At 56.9% G+C, this 17448-nt stretch overlaps 1 protein-coding gene across 1 annotated transcript; it reads right to left on the reverse strand.

Moving 5' to 3' along the window:
- Nucleotides 1–5494: 5494 nt before the first annotated feature.
- Nucleotides 5495–7669, reverse strand: GADD45A (growth arrest and DNA damage inducible alpha). Its single transcript, XM_082312435.1, has 4 exons — nt 7515–7669; nt 7327–7428; nt 7029–7242; nt 5495–6294 (listed from the first exon to the last, which is right to left on the reverse strand). Exons 1-4 carry the CDS (start codon nt 7556–7558, stop codon nt 6181–6183), a joined length of 474 nt encoding a protein of 157 aa, XP_082168561.1. The 5' UTR covers nt 7559–7669; the 3' UTR covers nt 5495–6180.
- Between the last annotated feature and the right edge of the window lie 9779 nt (nt 7670–17448).

Here is a 17448-nt window from a genome sequence, read left to right on the forward strand (position 1 = left end):
AACGTGATTGAACATCACTGGTTTTACATTTTTTTAAATTATGTATGCGGGGAGGGGGAGGTGTACCTGTGTTGGTAGCGTGTGTTTATGCACAGACACATTTCGAAGTGCATTATCTAGCAAAAGCTACGTTGAAAAATGATTGTAGCAGCTTCTGGTGAACTCCAGGGAGCCATGCCTGCATCCTTCCTTACGTTGGCTTCTCTTGACAGAGGTTTTTTAAGTGTAAAATCTGAAGTGTCAAGAATCAGAGATCTGCGGATTTCTTTTCCTTCTTTTTAAGAGGAGTTGAAAAAGCAGAATTTTCAGCTTTGATTCTGCTTCTCTGAATTATCTTCTCTAATTAAAAATCTGTGTTAGTCTAAAAAAACCCTGTCAAAAGAATCAAAGACTGCGAGCTAGTACTGCCTTGGCTTTGTGCTGAGCTGGAGGCATGGTTCTGTCACTTGAAGTCCCAGTTATATTTTGTGCAGGGAGTCAGAATTTGACTCTTTTAAATTCATTTTTAAAGGGGAAAAATGCCAAATTATATCCAGATTGTAGTTATGCAGATATAATTGGAGGGCCTTTCCATCAAGTGATTTTATATATACACATAATAAAAAAGTCTTTCTCTGTGTGCGTGTGTGTGTATATATATATATATATATAAAAAAACTTTAATAGTATATTTATACAAACATTGCATATTCACGGAAAACGGAAGGGATTGAAAATAATACTGACTTCAGGTGGCTACAAATGTCTGTCTTTGTAGCCAGTGGTTCAGAGGTTGAAGTTGCAATCTGCCATAACCGTGCATTTCTGTAATGATATTTACAGAATTTATTAACCACTTGTAATTTACTGTCTTACATTGCATATTTGTCATTTCTATATTAAATTATATACACACTATTGATATATATTGAGAAATTATAATTTGTTTAACAAGCCTCTTTAACAGACTTCAAAAATCGACATACAAGACTGATAGAAAATTGTACTGCTTATTCTGTGCTTACATGCAAATTATTTTTATAATTAGAGTATTTTTCTAGTGACAATTTAAAAAACAATAATGTAGATCCACATTAATTTTTTTTTTTTACTGTGTTTGTGTCTATCATTTTATATCACGCTAAAAATAGTAATTAACTTAGTTTGGGTATGCAAGACTGTAACTGTTGAGAGAACTCCAGCTGTGCTCAGAAGTGTGCAGGCAGGTTCGTGGGGCACAGGGCGGGTAAATAACCTCGTGGTGTTGCCTGAATGTTGTTCTCCCATCAATCTGTTGTCCCCATAGTAATCTGCATTTTTATTTTGTTAGAGCTCCCGGCCCCCCTGCCCCCCCCCCCCCCCAATCACCTGTGTAGCTGCAGAGATTGTCTGGCTTTTTCTCTATTGCGTGCCCTTAAATAAAGCCTGCAGCAGGGACTGGTTGGTGATCCAGCCGTGGGGGCCCGCCGGCACTCTGCCCTGAGCTGGAGCTTGGCCACCCCCCGTCATTCCCACCCATCACGCCGCGTCCATAGGGGCATGTAACTCTGTACTTTCTAACAAAGAGCTTTGGCACGTTCCTCGGGCTCGCTCTGTCACTCCTCTCCTACGAACGCACTGGCGTTTGTCAAGCCGATGTCGAGCGTGTCCCGGCTGTGGCCGTGGCTCTGTCCCAGCCCAGCAGCTGAGCTAAGTGTATTTTCCAACTTTTTCCATGCAATTTTGACATCCTTGCAGCACTGGGGCAAGATTTATACCAGCATCTATTTCATGCTTGCTTACACATCCAAAGAGCAAAAGGATTGATTGTAGGTGGCCATGGTCACATTGGTGATCAGAGGCATAGGACTAAAAACACCATGCCAGGTTTTTTTTCAGGTGCTTTCTCAGTTTTAGGTAGAAGACTTGAGATCATCAGCTGACTCAGCACCACGCAACTGCCTGCTTCTGATGGCGTTTAGCGTATAGATTTTCAGTAAACTCTTTATTTTTTAAATGCAATATATAGGGACATGCGAAAGCTCAAGTGGTTACATTTGCACTTTGCTCTTTTGCTATAAATACTCCCGTGAAAGAACAGGAATTGTAAAATTCGGGGGAAATACAGACTCTGCTGTAGTAGAATGAAAAAGGAGAAACGAGACCATCTGCATCCACAGCTGCTTGGGGAAACCCACAGAGGCAGCATGGTGGGGTGGTACGGTGATGTGGTGTGGTGGGGCGGCACAGCCATGCCACACGGCATCACCGTGCCGCCCCTCTCTTTTATATCAAGTGAACACAGTACTACTCCAGAATGGGTATTTATTCTTTTTTTTTTCCCCCATAAATTAAGCAGCCAGCTTGTTATTTGTGTGTTTTCTCTGTATTTTTCTAATTTGACTCTTTAATGCTGTGTTGCATTAAAGGGAGAAGGGCTGTTTGGTGTCTTGGAGACCTGACTCTTGCTAAAATAGCCCCTTGCTAAAACATGTCTGTTTTCTATGCTCCCAGTTTATCATCATTCCTTTCCCTTGGCCTCCTGGAGCTGGTGAGCTGCAGAGGCTGGACTCGGGGCTGCTGTGCTGGTGCATTGCTGGGTGTTTCCATGGGAAGGGTGGTGATGGGATTGGGATGGGAATGGCCTGGTGCAGGTGTGACCAGAACCCCCTGCTCCTGACCCCTCCTAATCTGCCAAGGGTCCCCAAAAGAACCTGGCTGTCCCCATAGCATTGGGTGACAGCAGGACCGGTCTTCTGCAGCCCCCAGGTGGGATGGCTAGGATGTGCCTACCGAGACCCTCAAGCGTGCTTGCAGGTAGTATTTAAATCTTGTCTCAGGTAGGACCTGTTCATATCAAACCGATGGGGTTCAAAGGGGGAAAAAAGGATATCACACAAGATCTGCTCACAGTTCTTCTTGGCCGGGCATCGGAGGGTTTTTATTTGGGTGAGCACGGCCGCAGGGCTGAGAGCTGCAGGACACCTCGGCCTTGGAGCAGGGACAGAAGCTAGGTGTTCCTTATTTAAAAAAAAAAAAAAAAAAAAGTTTAGATTTATTAAAGACCCTTGGTAAAGCCTTGGTTCTGTTGGGGAGAGATGATTTTTTCTTTTCTTTTTTTTCCTTACTTTCCACATCCTTTATCCCAGGGCAATCCTGACCCGTCCCTCGTTTGGCTTAGCTCAGTGTGCCGGGTGCAGGCCTGTCATCCCCATCCCCAAAGCGCAGGTGTCCCTCCCCAGGGCCATCCCCTGGGGGCTGCGGTCCCCTGCGCGAGGCGCAGCCATTGCCCAGGGAGCCGGCAGGCCAGCTGGGCTGCTTCTCATGCTGTGCTTTGCCAAAAATGATCAGATTTTGCTTGAACTTGTCGCTCTTGTCTTGATGGTGTTTGGTTTTGAGGCTGCAGTGCAATTAAGCCCCAAACCAGCGCCCATTTTAAATGAGGGGTGCAGCGATCAGAGGGCAGAGCAGGATCTCAAGTCCAGCTCTCCAGGCCCTGCTCCGGCATCGGAAGACGTCCCATCGCTGCATGCAGCTGCCGCTTACTCCTCCTTTTGCCTGGTTATCGGAATTAACGTCCTTTCCGGTACGTGTTGTACGCCCTTCCCGCCTCTCCTGGCACCCTTCCTGCCTCTCCAGCAGCCGGTGCTTCCCTGGTGGGTGGGCGCTGCTGGGCTCCCGTCCGGCCGTGCCATTTCTGGCTGTGGCTGCTCACGGGGTCGGGGCCTCTCTCGCCTGGGTGTTTTTGGGAGGGCTTGGCATGTGGCCAGACAGGACCCCCCTCCTCGGAGCTGGCTGGTTTGGGGGGAAAAAAGAGCGTTTGGGTGCACATGTGTGCTGGGCCATGTGCCCCCGGGGCCACCCATGGGTCCTGGCCAGGCAGTTTATATCCTCGAGAAGCCAGGATTTCAGGGGGTTCTGCTCAAGGTCAAGCTCAGTGAAATTGCAAATGTTTGCAATTAATTTTAATTCCAAAAATGTGATTGATCCACCCACCCTCTGTTACACACTTAGGGAAGAGCAACAGAGAGTCTGTTGTACAACAGCAAAGGAGGGTACAAGATCCCCAGAGCTGGATTTGCATGTGTTAGGTGTGGTTAAACTTTCTCTTCAATATCTTACGTTTGTGCTGCTAAAGTAACTTGCAACAGAAAGAGGATTTTTTTTAACTATATGTGCGAATGGAGGCAAGAGCCAACAGATCAACTCTTGGGAGTATATTTGCTGTTGAAATGCTGATGCTGAATGCATGCCATAGTAATGAAGCTAAAAATACTATGTTCAGAAAACTCCCATTTTGTGCAGCTACTGTGTCTGAGTCTGACGTAACCTCCTTGTTGGTGGCTGCTGCTGGGGCTCCCTGTGTTTTTCCCTCAGGCCCGTGCTGTGGTGGGCAGCAAGTGCAACTCCTGTGCAAGGCATCCGTGGTCAGGAGCCCCTGCGTGCCGCCGTGGGACGATGGTGGTGCTGCTCCTGCACCGTCGTGCTCCCGCAGCCATCCCATGTCCCCAGGGGCCGAGGACGGTGCCTGCCCGGTCCCGAGCTACGTGCCAGAGACGGCACGAGGCCGCTGCGGGGCGGGTGACGTGGCCTTGCAGCACCGCGCGGGATGGGGACGGGCGGCCTCGTGCCGGAGCGTGCTGTCCCGTGCGTCTGGGGAGCGGGAGAACTGGTCCGGCCTCGCCACCTGGCTGGGCTGGCAGCCGCCAGCGGCAGCGGGGCACCCATCCTGCTGGGGCTGGGGACAAAGTGACCCCCCCGCTGCCACTGCTGGGGCGCACGCGAGGGCTGTGGCGGCATCCAAGCCCGGTACCACAAGGCAGCGCGCTGGGGTGCGGCACAGACGTGCAATTAGGGAAGCCCCGATGTAGGTCACCGGCGTCTCTGCGGCCTCCCCCAGGCAGCGCGGCAGCGGGAGCACGGGCGGCACAGGGCTCTTGCTGGCAGCAAGCGGCGTGGGTGTGAGGGAGGCTGTTTTCCTGCTCTCTTGGGGCCTGGAGAGAGATTTCTGCCACAAGGAGTCCAGCTTTTTGTGTGCCAGTGTAATTAAAAGAGGAGCCCAGCACAGAAACCCCCTAACCCTAGGGGGCACAGGCAGTGCTGGGGGTGCACAGGCAACAAACCCAGGAGGGCTTGCAGCAGCTTGGGCTGACACCTTCCCGGGAAAGGAAACATCAGGTCAAGTTTTCCTCCTACACGGAATCAGGTTTCCCCACCTTCCAAGAAGACTCGGGCTCTGCAGGAGTGTCAGAGCCTCAAAAAATAATGCTTCCTTTTTTTTTTTTTTTATTTTTTAAAAAAAACCTCTTGTTTAAGAAAAATAAATAACATTTCCTGCAGCACATCAGCTGCTTTTTCATTTAATGGCATGGCAGGAGCTAGGAATAAACCCACATAGGAGCAGTGCAACAGGACCTTGCGCATGGCCAGAACAATGAAGCAGCTGCCAAATGAGCCCTTTTGACTCTACATTAATGAACGGGGTAAGAAAATGACACCCAGTACTAAGGGTTGGAGTTTAAACTTTATTTCAAAAAAAAAACAAACAAAAAAAAAAAACACAAACCAAAACAAAACCCCGAAAAACAAAACACTACCCAATTTCAAACAATTATATTAATGTAGCTGCTTTTAACAGCCAACTGTTGAAAGATATGTGGTTGCAGACCAACTGCTTAAGGGCATTCTGGTTCTCAAACCTCAGAGTATAAATAATTTTTTCATCAATATCATAAAATAACTTATTATATATCTTAGCATAAAAACTTGAGCATTAACATCCCAAAAATACAATAAAATTGTTTGTAAAATGTTTTGATTAACCTTTCTGCTCTGTAAGGTATTTAAACCAGAAACTCTAAGTTGCACTTTAAAAAACCGTGAAGGGTGTTGGGCGTTTTCGGTGAGTAACCCGGCTGTGTGGCACCCCAGGCAGGGCTCACTCCTCCAGCAACACAGGCGCTGCTCTTCCCTTTGCTTCCACGCTCATCCCCATTGCTTCGGAGTCACTTTCCTTCAGTCCCACACAAGATGCGGTTCAACTTCAGCCTACCCCCTTGACATCAGTTTTATCTTTTTTTGTTGTTGTTGTTGTTGGTTTTTTCCCCTCCCCCCTCCCCTGTAATCCTTGTGCCAGGGCAGGGAGTTACTTCCTGAGCAACTGCTAAAAGTATTGCAAAACTTCAGTGCAATTCGGTTCAGTTCGTTTTCGGCCCGGCGCGGTCACCGCTCGGGGAGGTTAATCACTGGCACCCACTGATCCATGTAGCGACTCTCCCGGCAGAAGCACATCAGCTGACTCAGCGCGGGATCCTTCCACTGCGAGGCATGGGGGTTCTGGAAAGAGAGGAGAGAGCGTTGTAACAGAGAAGCAAAAACAACCCACACAGAAAGAAAGAAAGAAAAAAAGAAAAAGCACAGCAGAAAACCCAGGAGCATGAATCATCTTAAATTGCCACTAAGGCAAACAAACAAACCAACGCCAGACCCATGAGAGGAGTTTTGCAGCCTTAGACTCCAGGGCAGAGTGGGAAAAGGAAAAAGAAGGGGGGGGAAGGACAAAAAAAAGGGGGGGGGGGGGAGGTTTCCCTTGGGCCCTCGCGGGTCCGGTGGCACCCTCTCCGTGCCGGCCCGCTTGCCGGAGACGGGTCCGAGCCCAGGCGAGGGCCGTCGCCGCCGTGCCCAGGCGCGGTCAGTCCCGGTTTTGCCAAGTGACATTTTGAAACTGCGCTCGGCTCCAGGCTTTGCAGGATAAAAGACGTGCTCTGCACATTCATCACTGCTTACTGGACAGACGAGTTACGCCTTGCAGCCGGGCTGCACGGCGCGCCGGCTGCCCGCTTCGGGGGGAGCTGCCCGGCACCGGGGGGTCCCTCTGCGGCACCCCGCCTCCCCCGGGGACGGGGGGCGGCCGGAGCCGCCGGCTCAAGGCCTACGAGCGCGTCCTCGCCCGCTCGCAGCGCGATGCAAGGCGCGGGGAAAGCCAGGGCGCTCGGCCCCGGCGGCGCTCGGCCCCGGCGGCGCTCGGCCCCGGCGGCGCTCGGCCCCGGCGGCGCTCGGCCCCGGCTCACCGTCACCAGGACGCAGTGGAGGTCGGCGGGCGGCTCGGGGCCGGCGGCGGGCAGCAGGAGCTGGGCCAGCCGCGCCGGGTTGCTGACGCGCAGGATGTTAATGTCGTTCTCGCAGCAGAAGGCCTGGATCAGCGTGAAGTGGATCTGCAGAGCCGCGTCCCCCGCCTCCTCCTCGTCGGCCGCCAGCAGGCACAGCACCACGTTGTCCGGATCCCTGCGGGGACAGCCGCGGTCACCCGCGGGGAGGGGGGAAACACCGGGGGATCGGGGGAGGGGGGCGGCGGGGGGGGTCACTCACACGTTGAGCAGCTTGGCGGCCTCGTAGACACCGAGGGTGAGGCTCTGCTGGCTCAGCGCCTTGCTCAGCACCTCCTCCAGCGCGTCCCCCGCCTGCTCCATCCTGCCGCCGGGACAAGCACAGACAGGCCTCCGTCACCCGGGGCCGACACCCCTCCGCGCCCCCGCGCCCCGGTACCCGTGCCGTACCTCCCGGCGGTGCGGTGGTCCCCAGGCAGCTCCTCCAGAGTCATAGTGCAGCCGCGGGGAGGTGCCGCTGCTGCCGGTGCTGCCGGTGCCGCCGGTGGTGGTGGTGGTGGTGCTGCTGCTGCTGCTGCCGCCGCCGCCCGCCCCGCTCCCTCCGCGCCGCCGCCGCCTCTGCGGCACAAAGGCGCCCCCCGGGCGTTATCCGACCCGCGACCGGCCAACCCGCGCCGGCCGGATTTGCATACTTCCCTCCCATTGGTTCATGCAAATGAGGTCGCTCCCCCTCCGCCGCCGAGGCCGGCCGGCCTGACCCCGCGCCCGCGCCGCGGCTGCCGGCCGGGCCGCCACGGGAACCGGCGGGGCGGCGGCTGCTGATTGGCCAAGGGAGGGGAGGGAGGGGCGCGGCCTGGGGAGGAGGCGGGGCGGGGGGGCGGGCAGCACGCGCCGGGGGGCAGGGGAGCGCGGCCGCTGCGGGCAGCGCGTGCGCGGGGAGCGCTGATTCGCCCCGCAGGAACGGGCAGGCGCCGGTGCCGGGGCGGGCCGGGCCGGGGCGGAGCGGGCCGGGGCGGGGCTCGGCGGGGCCGGTCCGGTCCGGCCGCCGGCTGCGTGCGGAGGTGACACAGATTCGTTCCCAAAAGCGTAAAAAGCTGAAACACGGCTGCGAGCCCTGGCTGAGCGCGCGCCGGGCCGTGCCCCCCGCCCTGCGGCGCTGGGGAGCAGAGCTGGGCCGCGGGTCGGTGCAGCAGCCCGGGTGTCACGCGATGTGCGCAGCGCATGCACCGTTTTAAACGTCTCACCTGTGTTTAATTTTCCTAGGCCAGGCCGAGCCCCAGGCCTCCGGCTCGGTGCCGGCGGGGCCGAGCAACGCGAAGTTTGCCCGCTCCTGCTGCGACGCAGGTGCTTCGCTGCCCGCCGTTTCCGTCGCCTGAGTCAGCGGCAGGCGTCGCCGATTTATGGTGATACCTGGAGATAACAGCTGGGAGCACGGGCTGTACCCTCGGAGAGAAGCCGCGGGAGCACCGCCATGTCACGCGTTAAGCGAGGGCCCGGTACGTCCTCCCGCAGAGGTCGTGCATCTCGCTCTGGCTTTGCAGTCAGTAGCGCGGGGCAGAGCTTGGCCTGGCAAAGCTGCGAACGTCTTTCCGTACCGGAGCATTGTCAGAGCAGCCTGGCGCTGTCGCCTATCGGGCCTCCAAAGACCACATGTTTCCCTTTAAATTCACAGCTAGGATGAAGTTGTCCATCTTCCCTGCAACCACAAAGAGTGCACTCTTGCTGTTCCCCTTCGAGTGAACGCCAGCACGCTCAGGAAATAACCTCACTAGCTCTTTAAAACCTCAGCACACAATATTGTGAAATATCTGGTACAGTCTGTAGCACTGGCAGCGGTGAAAGCAAACAATATTTTGACGCACGGTTTTCACCAGAAATGTGATACAGCAATCCCTCGGCATAATGCTACCAGCAGCATTTTGCAGTTCATGACAGCGCCGACATAGCTGCGTTTATGCCAAGAGTCAACTGGGGAGGTGAGAGGGACCCGTGGGCTGCAGACAGCGCCTGTCCGGAGTTGCACAATGCGATTTAGCCCACAGCCCTGGCGAGCATCTGCAATGCTGGGGACACGCGCAGGGGGGCTGCTGCCCCCGCGTGCCACTGTCCTTCCAGGAACTCGCAGTTTCCTTCACACAGGCTCCGGCTTTCACGTCGGCGGCGTCTCCTGGGACGTGGTTTCTGCCCCGTGCGTCTGCTGTGATATCTTTTGTTGGTTTTGAATTAGCTCCCCCGTGTCCTGCATGGGGCAGGTCAGAAGCAGGGCGAGACCTTTCCATCAGATCCCTGCCTGGGGTGGAGGTTACCCCAAGAGGCCTTAGAGGACACCCCACCACCTCTTGTACTACTCGGGACACCGGTGTTAGACCCAGAGGAGGCAAATAAGGCAGCAGAATCTTGAAATACATGCTCTGTGTGCAGTAAACAGTGTAGTTTCACTTCCAGCCTTGCTGGCTGGGAAAGGTAGGGCGGCCTGTTGAGAAACCCCAAACTTTGGAGGCAGCCTCAGCAGCTCTGGCCCCCAGCTCACAGGTTAGCCGGGGCTGGCACGGCGCGTGCTCGCCGCGCGGATCAGCGCCGCGGCTGCCGCTGTGTTTGGTACGGTGCAAGGTCCCGCGTGCTGGTGATGTTGACGCCCAGCTGCTGGGTAGCCACATCGCCCTCCTACGCGGGCCAGTGCCGCAGGGTGTGCAGCCCGACGGCCACCAGGACGCTGCCTGCACCTTGGGCTGGGGGAGCGGCAGCAGCGCAGTGACCGGCACCTTTCCCGACGCGAGCAGTAAGGAAAGGCAAGCAGCAGCTCCGGCGCGCAGCTGGTATGTCTGACAGCTGCAGCTCAGCATGCATCCTTCTGCTGTAAGGAGTGATCTGTTCCCTCTCTCCAGTTTGTCTTCTGCTAGGTCACATTCTAATTTGCTGGTGAGTCACAGGCATTGCAGCCTGTGCTAATACTTGCAAGAAATACCTTTCCTGAGCGCAGTCTGAAGCCTGCGATAGTCCGAAGTCACAGAGTTATCCTGACTTACCGCACCGGCAGCGGGGATGGTGGCGTTTCAGCGGAGCCACCAGCGCACCAGGCCATGCTTCACCATCTGGCAGGCTCCTGCCCCAGAGCCTGCGCGTGCTGACCAAAGGCATAGTGTGTTGCTGGTGGCAGTGATGTTGCAAATGACGCCTGCCAGTGCTTGCACCTGCAAATATCCCTGATGGGGGGAGCCGTGCTGGACTCTTCTCGACCGCTGCTACGGTAGAGCAATGCTTCATGTCAGCCAGAGCCGTAAGACCGCTCTGCAACTGGGTGCTCAAGCTTGCTTTTCTGATGCTGACTTAGCTAAACCGTGGGTGTTTGAGCCTGGTGGGGGAGACCTACTCCCCCAGCCCCCCCAGGCCAGCTGGCTGCCAGGGGGTGGGCAGCATCTCACCCTGGCCAGCCCCTCAGCAGGGTTTCCAAGTGCGGGGTTGAACCTGGGGTTTCTCTGTGAACTTACTTTTGCTGCCATATGGCCTGTCTCAGCCTGGGAGACCTCCGGGGAGGATTTCTTCTAATGGGGGCTGTGTCAAAGATCATGCTTTCTCAGCTGTCACACCTAAAAGCCTCCATCCTGCCATGGTGAGTGCCAAAACGCTTGCCCAACCTGGGCTGTGAGCTGGCATGGTCCCACTAGCTCCAGCAGACTGGGGCTGCAGACAGGACCCTTGACGGTCCCTCGCGGAGCTTTTGGCAGCATGTGCTTTAAAGGTTTGCTTGTGTTAGCGTTTTCCTTCAGCTCGTAAACAGCAGCAGCCGCTTTTCCAAGGTGGTGTTTGCTGAAGCGTGGTGCAGCGTGCCAGTGAGTGCAGCTGAGAGATGCAGAGCAGCATTCAATACGCTGCTTGCAGAATCACTTAATTAGCCATTTGGAAAACAAGATCTGGATATGAAACTGTTTTCCGTAGCAGAATATAGAGAGTGGTTTGAGTAGCCCCTTGATTGCACTGGCTCCGGCAAGGAAAGCTTCCAAAAGTTTGCATATGTTCCCTCAGCTCAGCTCTCGCTGCCCATTGTCCTGCCGCTGCAGCCCTGATGAGATACGACACGACTTAACGAAGCCCACGGCGTCAGGAGAAAGGGAAAAAAGCCTCTTTTGCATCAGGTAGAGGGGTGGCAGATGGCAGAACCACAGCAAAACAGGTGGAAGCATTGTGTGGTGACCCTCCGAATTAAGTTCGGTTAATTTGCTCTATCTCTATTAGCAACTAAAGTCTCCGGCTTCACTGCGAGATCTGATTGTATCTCACAGGCAGTCTGGCCGCGCAGCCCCATCTGTGGCTGGCCGCAGAGCTAAATCTGTCTTGAAGGCAACTGAAAAGCAGCTGAAGCCTCTTTTCTCTCTCCTCAGTAGCCGCAGCTCCCTGACCCGCACTGGTAACGACGGCAGGCGAGGCTCTAAAACTGCATTTTCCCTGCAGGTTTCCCAGCTGGAAGCAGTTTTCCTTCCCTCGCTTTGCCCAGAGAAGCAGGAAGGATGCCTGGGAGGCACATGGGTCCCTCCTGCTTTGCAGTGAGGAGAGAGAAAGTGGCTGTGCTGGGGATGCACCGTGGCTGCTGTCCTGGGGAGCCCGGGATGGAGTCGGACCCACAGTTGTCCCTCTGCCGGCTCCCAGCTGGCAGCTGCTGCTAAACCTTCCTTTCATCGCCTGCCAAAAAGCGTCTGGGGCATTTTGCTCCCCCCCTGCCCTTTCATCCTGACTTTCATAATTCACCAGGCTGATGCTTGCAATCCCCTCCGCATTCAGCATCACAGAGACAGGGGGCCCAGGAGCTGTGTCAGGCTCAGCTGGGGGGGCTCGTCTCTTCCCCCCATGCTGGCAGACCCTCGGCCCCAAATGTTATCTGGGGACGTGGGTTTTAGCTGCTTGGCGGTTTGAGGCAGATTGGAGAGCACTGGGTTAACATGCAGGGGTTTAGGAGATGGCCACTCAAGTCCTGCCTGCAGTTCAGCGGGAGCTGCCACCGCGGGAGGACATTCTCAGCCAGCCGGAGACATGTTTCCTGCACGTAAGAGCACCAAGTTGTTTAATTTAAGTTTTTGGGAATGAGACCAAACATCAAATGGTGTCAGTGAGAGATGACTAAGCCCCGTCACTGCAGAAGGGGCTGGCAGCTGGCCAAGGCCCTTTCCCGGGGCAGTGTGGGGGGCTGCCCACCGGGTGGTCCTGGCCACCACTGCTGCTCCTACACCATGAGCCCCACAGCGCAGTGCCAGGGGCCTTTCAGCTCCTTTTTCCCTCAGCTCTGTGCTGTCCCCATGCTCATGTGGCCCCATTCCCATTTTCAGCAATCCGCTCCCTCGGTCTCCTGCCTTGCTCTGTCCCACATGGGACCCTTCGCCAGCTCCGCTGACCCCCCCAGCCATCCTGTTGCTGCATGAAGGTCCCAGGTCTGGCCCTTTGCTCAGCACTGCAGAAACACGCTGCCTGCACTGCTGAGAAGGACAGCACCCCAGTAACGCTCGTGTGGTGGAGCCATGTGTTCCAGGCTAGCGTTTTCACTCCCCTTTCAATCTGCTGGATAACAAGGGCAGCGATCGCCTTTGCAAAGCAAACGCCAGCTTGCACATTCCCTGGGGTGGCCTGTGGTCCAACAGTCACTGCATTTTCCCAGCAGCGCCCGGTCCTGTGTCGCTGAGCTGACCCCAGCACTCCGGCTGGCCCTGCTGTTTCCAGTTAGCGCAGGCAGCAGCACCCACATTCACCTTCCCAGGCCAGGGCATCCCTGCCTGCACTGCCCCGGACACCTGCGGGAGCAGAGCCCCCAGCCTCCAATGCTCGGCAAGCTTTGGCACACTCGGGTTTGCCTCCCTGCAGAGCAGAGCAAGAGCCCGGGCTCACCCCAGGTCTGGGGGACCTGGCTTCCCTGTGCACCATCAGTGCATGCTCCTTGCTTGGCCACAGAGCACTGTGTCCCCGGAGAGTGCTGGCAGCAAAGCAAGGGCAGATGTGGGGGCCACAGGATGGGGCCTGCACCCCATGCAGGACTGAGCCCAGCCGTGGCAGGGTTAGGGGCTCCGGGTAACCTGCTGGCAGGCAGCCCGTGCCCTGGCAGCACGACCACGAGGCACTAAAACCACCAAAAAAGCAAAACCAGCAATCAGAGCTTGGGGAAGGGCAGGCAGGCACACCTCCCCATGGGGGCACGGGGTCTCCGAAGCCACCCTGGGGTGGTGGGACCCCTGTGTATATGAGACAAAAAAAACATTTTCCCTCTTTTCTTTTGAGGAGCTTCTCCATCCCCGATGGAAATAAAAGTGGGGTTCAGCTGAAGCAATCCCTGCTGGCATTCGGGGTTTGACTTTGGCCGGCGCCTGGGAGTGTGCAGGGCAGCCAGGAAGCACGGCCCCGGCTTGGTTTGGCTCCAGAGCCAGGCACCGAGCCAGCGGCTTTCCTAACCGCCCAGGTCGCAGGAGCCCGGCCGAGAGCCCAGCTGGGTGGCACTTCACAGGTGGTGCAGAGGAGGGACAGGACTTTCCTGACAGAGGCATTTGCCTTTCCCAGCAGATGCTGGGAGCAGCCTAGGCCAAGCCATAGCCATGCCCCCTCCCCACAGCCGTGGGGTCGGGTTGTGCAGACATAGGTGGCAGAGGCCAACTGTCCGCAAAATCCCAACTCCCAGCCCCAGAAGACTGGGTGCGGGTTCAGAAAGAAAGGGGTGCTGGCAATTTTATACTAAACTAAGCTGACTGGTCTGGTATGAGGCGTTTCATACAGTGCTGGGCTCCCTGCACCAAAAGCAAACAATTGCAGCCCTGGCTTTCATCGGTGGAGGTGGAAACTGCAAGCAAGGACAGCAGCGAGAGAACAGCAGCGAAGGGGCTGGGGGCAAATGCTGGCTGTCCCCCTGCGGCCCCATCTGCATGCATGAAAGGAGAAAAGTTGGGGTGCATGACCCCACATTCAGGATAATGCTGCCTGCTGCCCTTTGCACAGCAGGGCTGGCTGCGGACTCCTGACCTGGGGGTTACCTCTCCCAAAGGCGGGGGTGCAGGGATCTGGGATGTGTTTATCTGACCCCAGTTTGCCAGCGCTCAGCACATTCCTGCTGTCCTTTGCGGTGCTGAAGCATCGCTGAAAGGGATTCGGGTCTCACCGGCCACGGCATGCTGGGGTTTGGCAGCAGGCTGCTGTGCTGAGCGGGCTGCGAGAACCAGCTGGGTTTGTGCAAAATAAAGGACCCGCTTCCCATCAGCAGATGTTTTCACCTGCGGCCAAAAGCCTGTGCTGCTGCCGGCTCCTGCTGCCCCAGCTGCGCCGCATCTGCGGCAGCATCCCAGCTGCCCCTCTCGCTGAGAAAATGAGGTTTTGGGCTGCGCGGGGAACAGCGAGTGGGCCAGGAGCCGTGTTTGGTTTGGACTGCTTTGAGCACTGCAATAGAAAAGCAGCGCCTTTGGTTGGTGCTGCAGGAAAGCCTGCGTGGGGCTGGGAGAGGCGTGCAGGCAGCCTGCGCCGGGGCAGCGTGCCTTCCCACACCAGGCACTGGAGAAAATGCCGAAACCCGCAGTGGTGCTGCCAGCCGTGCCCCTCAAGCTGGGGTGGTTTTATTCACCCAGGCCTGAATTTTTATTGCAGAGGCCCAGTGATTTTGGGACAGCAGGAACCCTGCAAATGGGGAACACAAGTGGGAGCCCTGGCAGTGCTTCACCCTTGTTCCACCACCCTGGGCAGGTGCTTGAATGTCTTTTCCTTCCTCAGCAGAAGTCCGGCAGCCTGTGGCTGTGCTGCCTCAGCAAGCCTCTGCCCCACTGCCGGCTGCAGGCGGTTAAGGCTCAAGCAGCTCCTGGTACCTGTTAATTTAGGACAGCAGAAACCGGTGCTGCTTTGTGAAACCTGAAACATGCCGGAGAGGGCTGCTGCTGCTCCTGGCAGCAATGTTCCCTCTGCCTGCGCCTGCCCACTGCCATCCCTGGCCCTAGATGCATCCCTACATCCCTTCTCTCCGGATGAGGAAGGCATTTTCCCCACCCTGTGCTCGTCTGCCTTTGCAGATGCCCCCACAACCCAGGTCTGTGCCGGAGCTGTGGCTGGGGGCCCAGCGGCCTGGGCTGCGGTGCCGGCAGGCTGGGCACACGCAGTGGCGTTGGGTGCTTGCGAGAGCCCTGCTGCCTGGCCCAGAGCCAAAGCCCCGCCAGCACCGGGCGAAGTCCGGGAGCCGGGACACCCCCTCGCCGCCCACAGCGCCACTCCCCAGATAAACCTGCAGTAAGAGGCAAAAACAAACTTTGTCCTATTTAATAGCTGTGTGGAATCGTAAAATAGCCCACGAGCGGCATTTGCGTGAGCAAACACTCCCCTGGCCCGCATACTTTCTCTGCAAGGAAATTGGCTTCATGTGAAATTGCTGCGGGAGCCACCCTGGCAGTCACCAGCTTCCCCCGGTCCTGCCTCCCACGGGGATGTTTCCCGTTTCCCAAGCGCTTTGCTTTCCCCCGTGCCTGCAGGAAAGCCCCGGTGTGAGCAGCAGGGAGGGCTGCCCCCCCCCCGTGCAAAAACAACCCCTGCTACTGAGCACAGTCACCCACATGGAAACAGAGAACTGGTTTTGTTCACCCGTTCAGTTACAGTCATCTTTACTGCCGCTCCTGGAATAGCAGGTAGGTCATTTGGGGACAGGATATGGGTTTATGTTAATTTCATTTAATTTTGTCTCATATAAAGCACTGAATGGGGAAAGTGTTTAGAGATAAAAAGGGAAGGGACCTTGAAGTGAAGCACTGAGTTTGACGGTCATAGCAGTAACAACTATTGCAGTATATATAAATGAAACCATGACATTTATTGGAAAGCAGATTTAAAAATTCATATAATGGTCAGAAACACAGGAATCTTGTTTTCAAGGGCTCTGGCAGTTTTTAAGGGCAATTTTGACCTGCACTGGCAGGGACCCCCTCTGCCCACCCCAGGGTACAGCCCCTCCAGCGCCTTGCCGGGCAGCAAAGCCCTTCGAGTGGTTGTGCCACGCTCGCTCGCCAAAAGGCTGCTCGGGTGATTAATGGTGCCTGTGGCTGCCGATTAGCTGGTTTGCATCACGTCCACATCCCAGTTCCTCCAGCAGCAGCGCTGACAGGGGCTGCAGGGGCCGGTGACTGCACCACCCTCCCCGGCAACCCCGCAGCCCGGCTGGGCGCTGCCGCGGCGAGCACAGAGCCAAGCCGCAGGCCGATGGTCCGGCACCGAGGAGGGGAGGAGACGCAGGAGCCGCACGCAGCGGCGCCGGGCTGGGCCCAGCTACGGCGCAGCTCACAGCCAGGAGCCGGTGCCGCCTCTGCCGTGCCCGCAGCGCAGGCCGGTTGTGCGAGGCCCGGGACTTTGCGGCTCTCCGTAGCCGTGCTGCCGGCTCCCGACACCGGCACGCGTGGGCAGAGGCCGCGCGGCCAAGGGAGCCCCCAAAGAACAGGAGCAAAACCCGCGCTTGGGAAGAAAATTTCAGTGTCTTTGAGCAGCCGGGAGGCGGGCCGCCGGCAGCCCCCGCCGGGGCGGGCGCCTCTCCCGCGCCCCCTGGCGGCCGCGGCGGGGGCAGCGGGCCCCCGGGCTGCCTGACGGAGCTCAGCACAGGGGATTTCTGGCGCCTGCACGAGAGAAAAAATGTTTAATTTTTTTTTTTAAAGTAATTTTGCAGTAAGGAGAAAAAGTACGCACCGTGCAGCATGTTGCGACAGTTAAGTCCAGCCTTTAATGCCCGTCCTGGGGCTCACTGCCGGGGGCTGACCTGCCTTTTGGAGGGGGATGAGGTCGGTGACCCCAGCCGGGTCCCTGCTGGCACTGGGCCAGCCTGGCGGGAGCAGCGGGACTGGGGCGCTGCTGGCTGCCCATGCGCCCGTGCCAAACCCCCTGCCGCAGGGGGCTGCAGGCTGGGAGACACCGACTCCCCGGGGAGGACTTGGACTGCAAAACCAGAGAAGAAAGGATGAGAAACCTTCCCACGGCAGGGAGGATGGAGGCAGCGGCTGCAGGAGCAGTGGGAGCCAGCTGGGATGGAATTGGGGACATCCTCGCCTGATGGCATCTCCCCACCAAACCTATCCCCCGGCACAGGGAGCGGCTGCAGCCCTGGGGGATGCAGGGCCTCTCCACCCCCCAGCCCAGAAGCTCTTTAGGAGGAATTAGAGGGGATGAAACAAGCAAAAAAATGCAGCAACACGTGCTCTGGGGCATCTGCAATGAGCTGCTTCCTGGCTGGCCTCATGGAGCAGCAATGTCCTGCAGGGCAGCAGCAGGGCCTGGGGCTCCTGACTTCCCCAGCCGCAGCCGTGTCACCAAGGACATGTGGTGCCACCGCAGCACCCGCTTCCCTACCTGCAAAGGGGGGACGAGGAGCTGCCCTTGCTTCCTGCAGAGGTGCCTGGGGATG

This window comes from Platalea leucorodia (assembly GCF_965183815.1).
Source record: "Platalea leucorodia genome assembly, chromosome: 5".
NCBI classification, from domain to species: Eukaryota; Metazoa; Chordata; class Aves; order Pelecaniformes; family Threskiornithidae; genus Platalea; species Platalea leucorodia.

Bases quoted from the DNA above. Each gene is read 5' to 3' on its own strand.
- GADD45A (XM_082312435.1), bottom strand. From the start codon at position 7,558: ATGACTCTGGAGGAGCTGCCTGGGGACCACCGCACCGCCGGGAG. The intron at 7,243-7,326 runs GTGAGTGACCCC...CTGTCCCCGCAG, and splicing joins GCCGCCAAGCTGCTCAACGT to GGATCCGGACAACGTGGTGC. The intron at 6,295-7,028 runs GTGAGCCGGGGC...CTCTCTTTCCAG, and splicing joins TCCACTGCGTCCTGGTGACG to AACCCCCATGCCTCGCAGTG.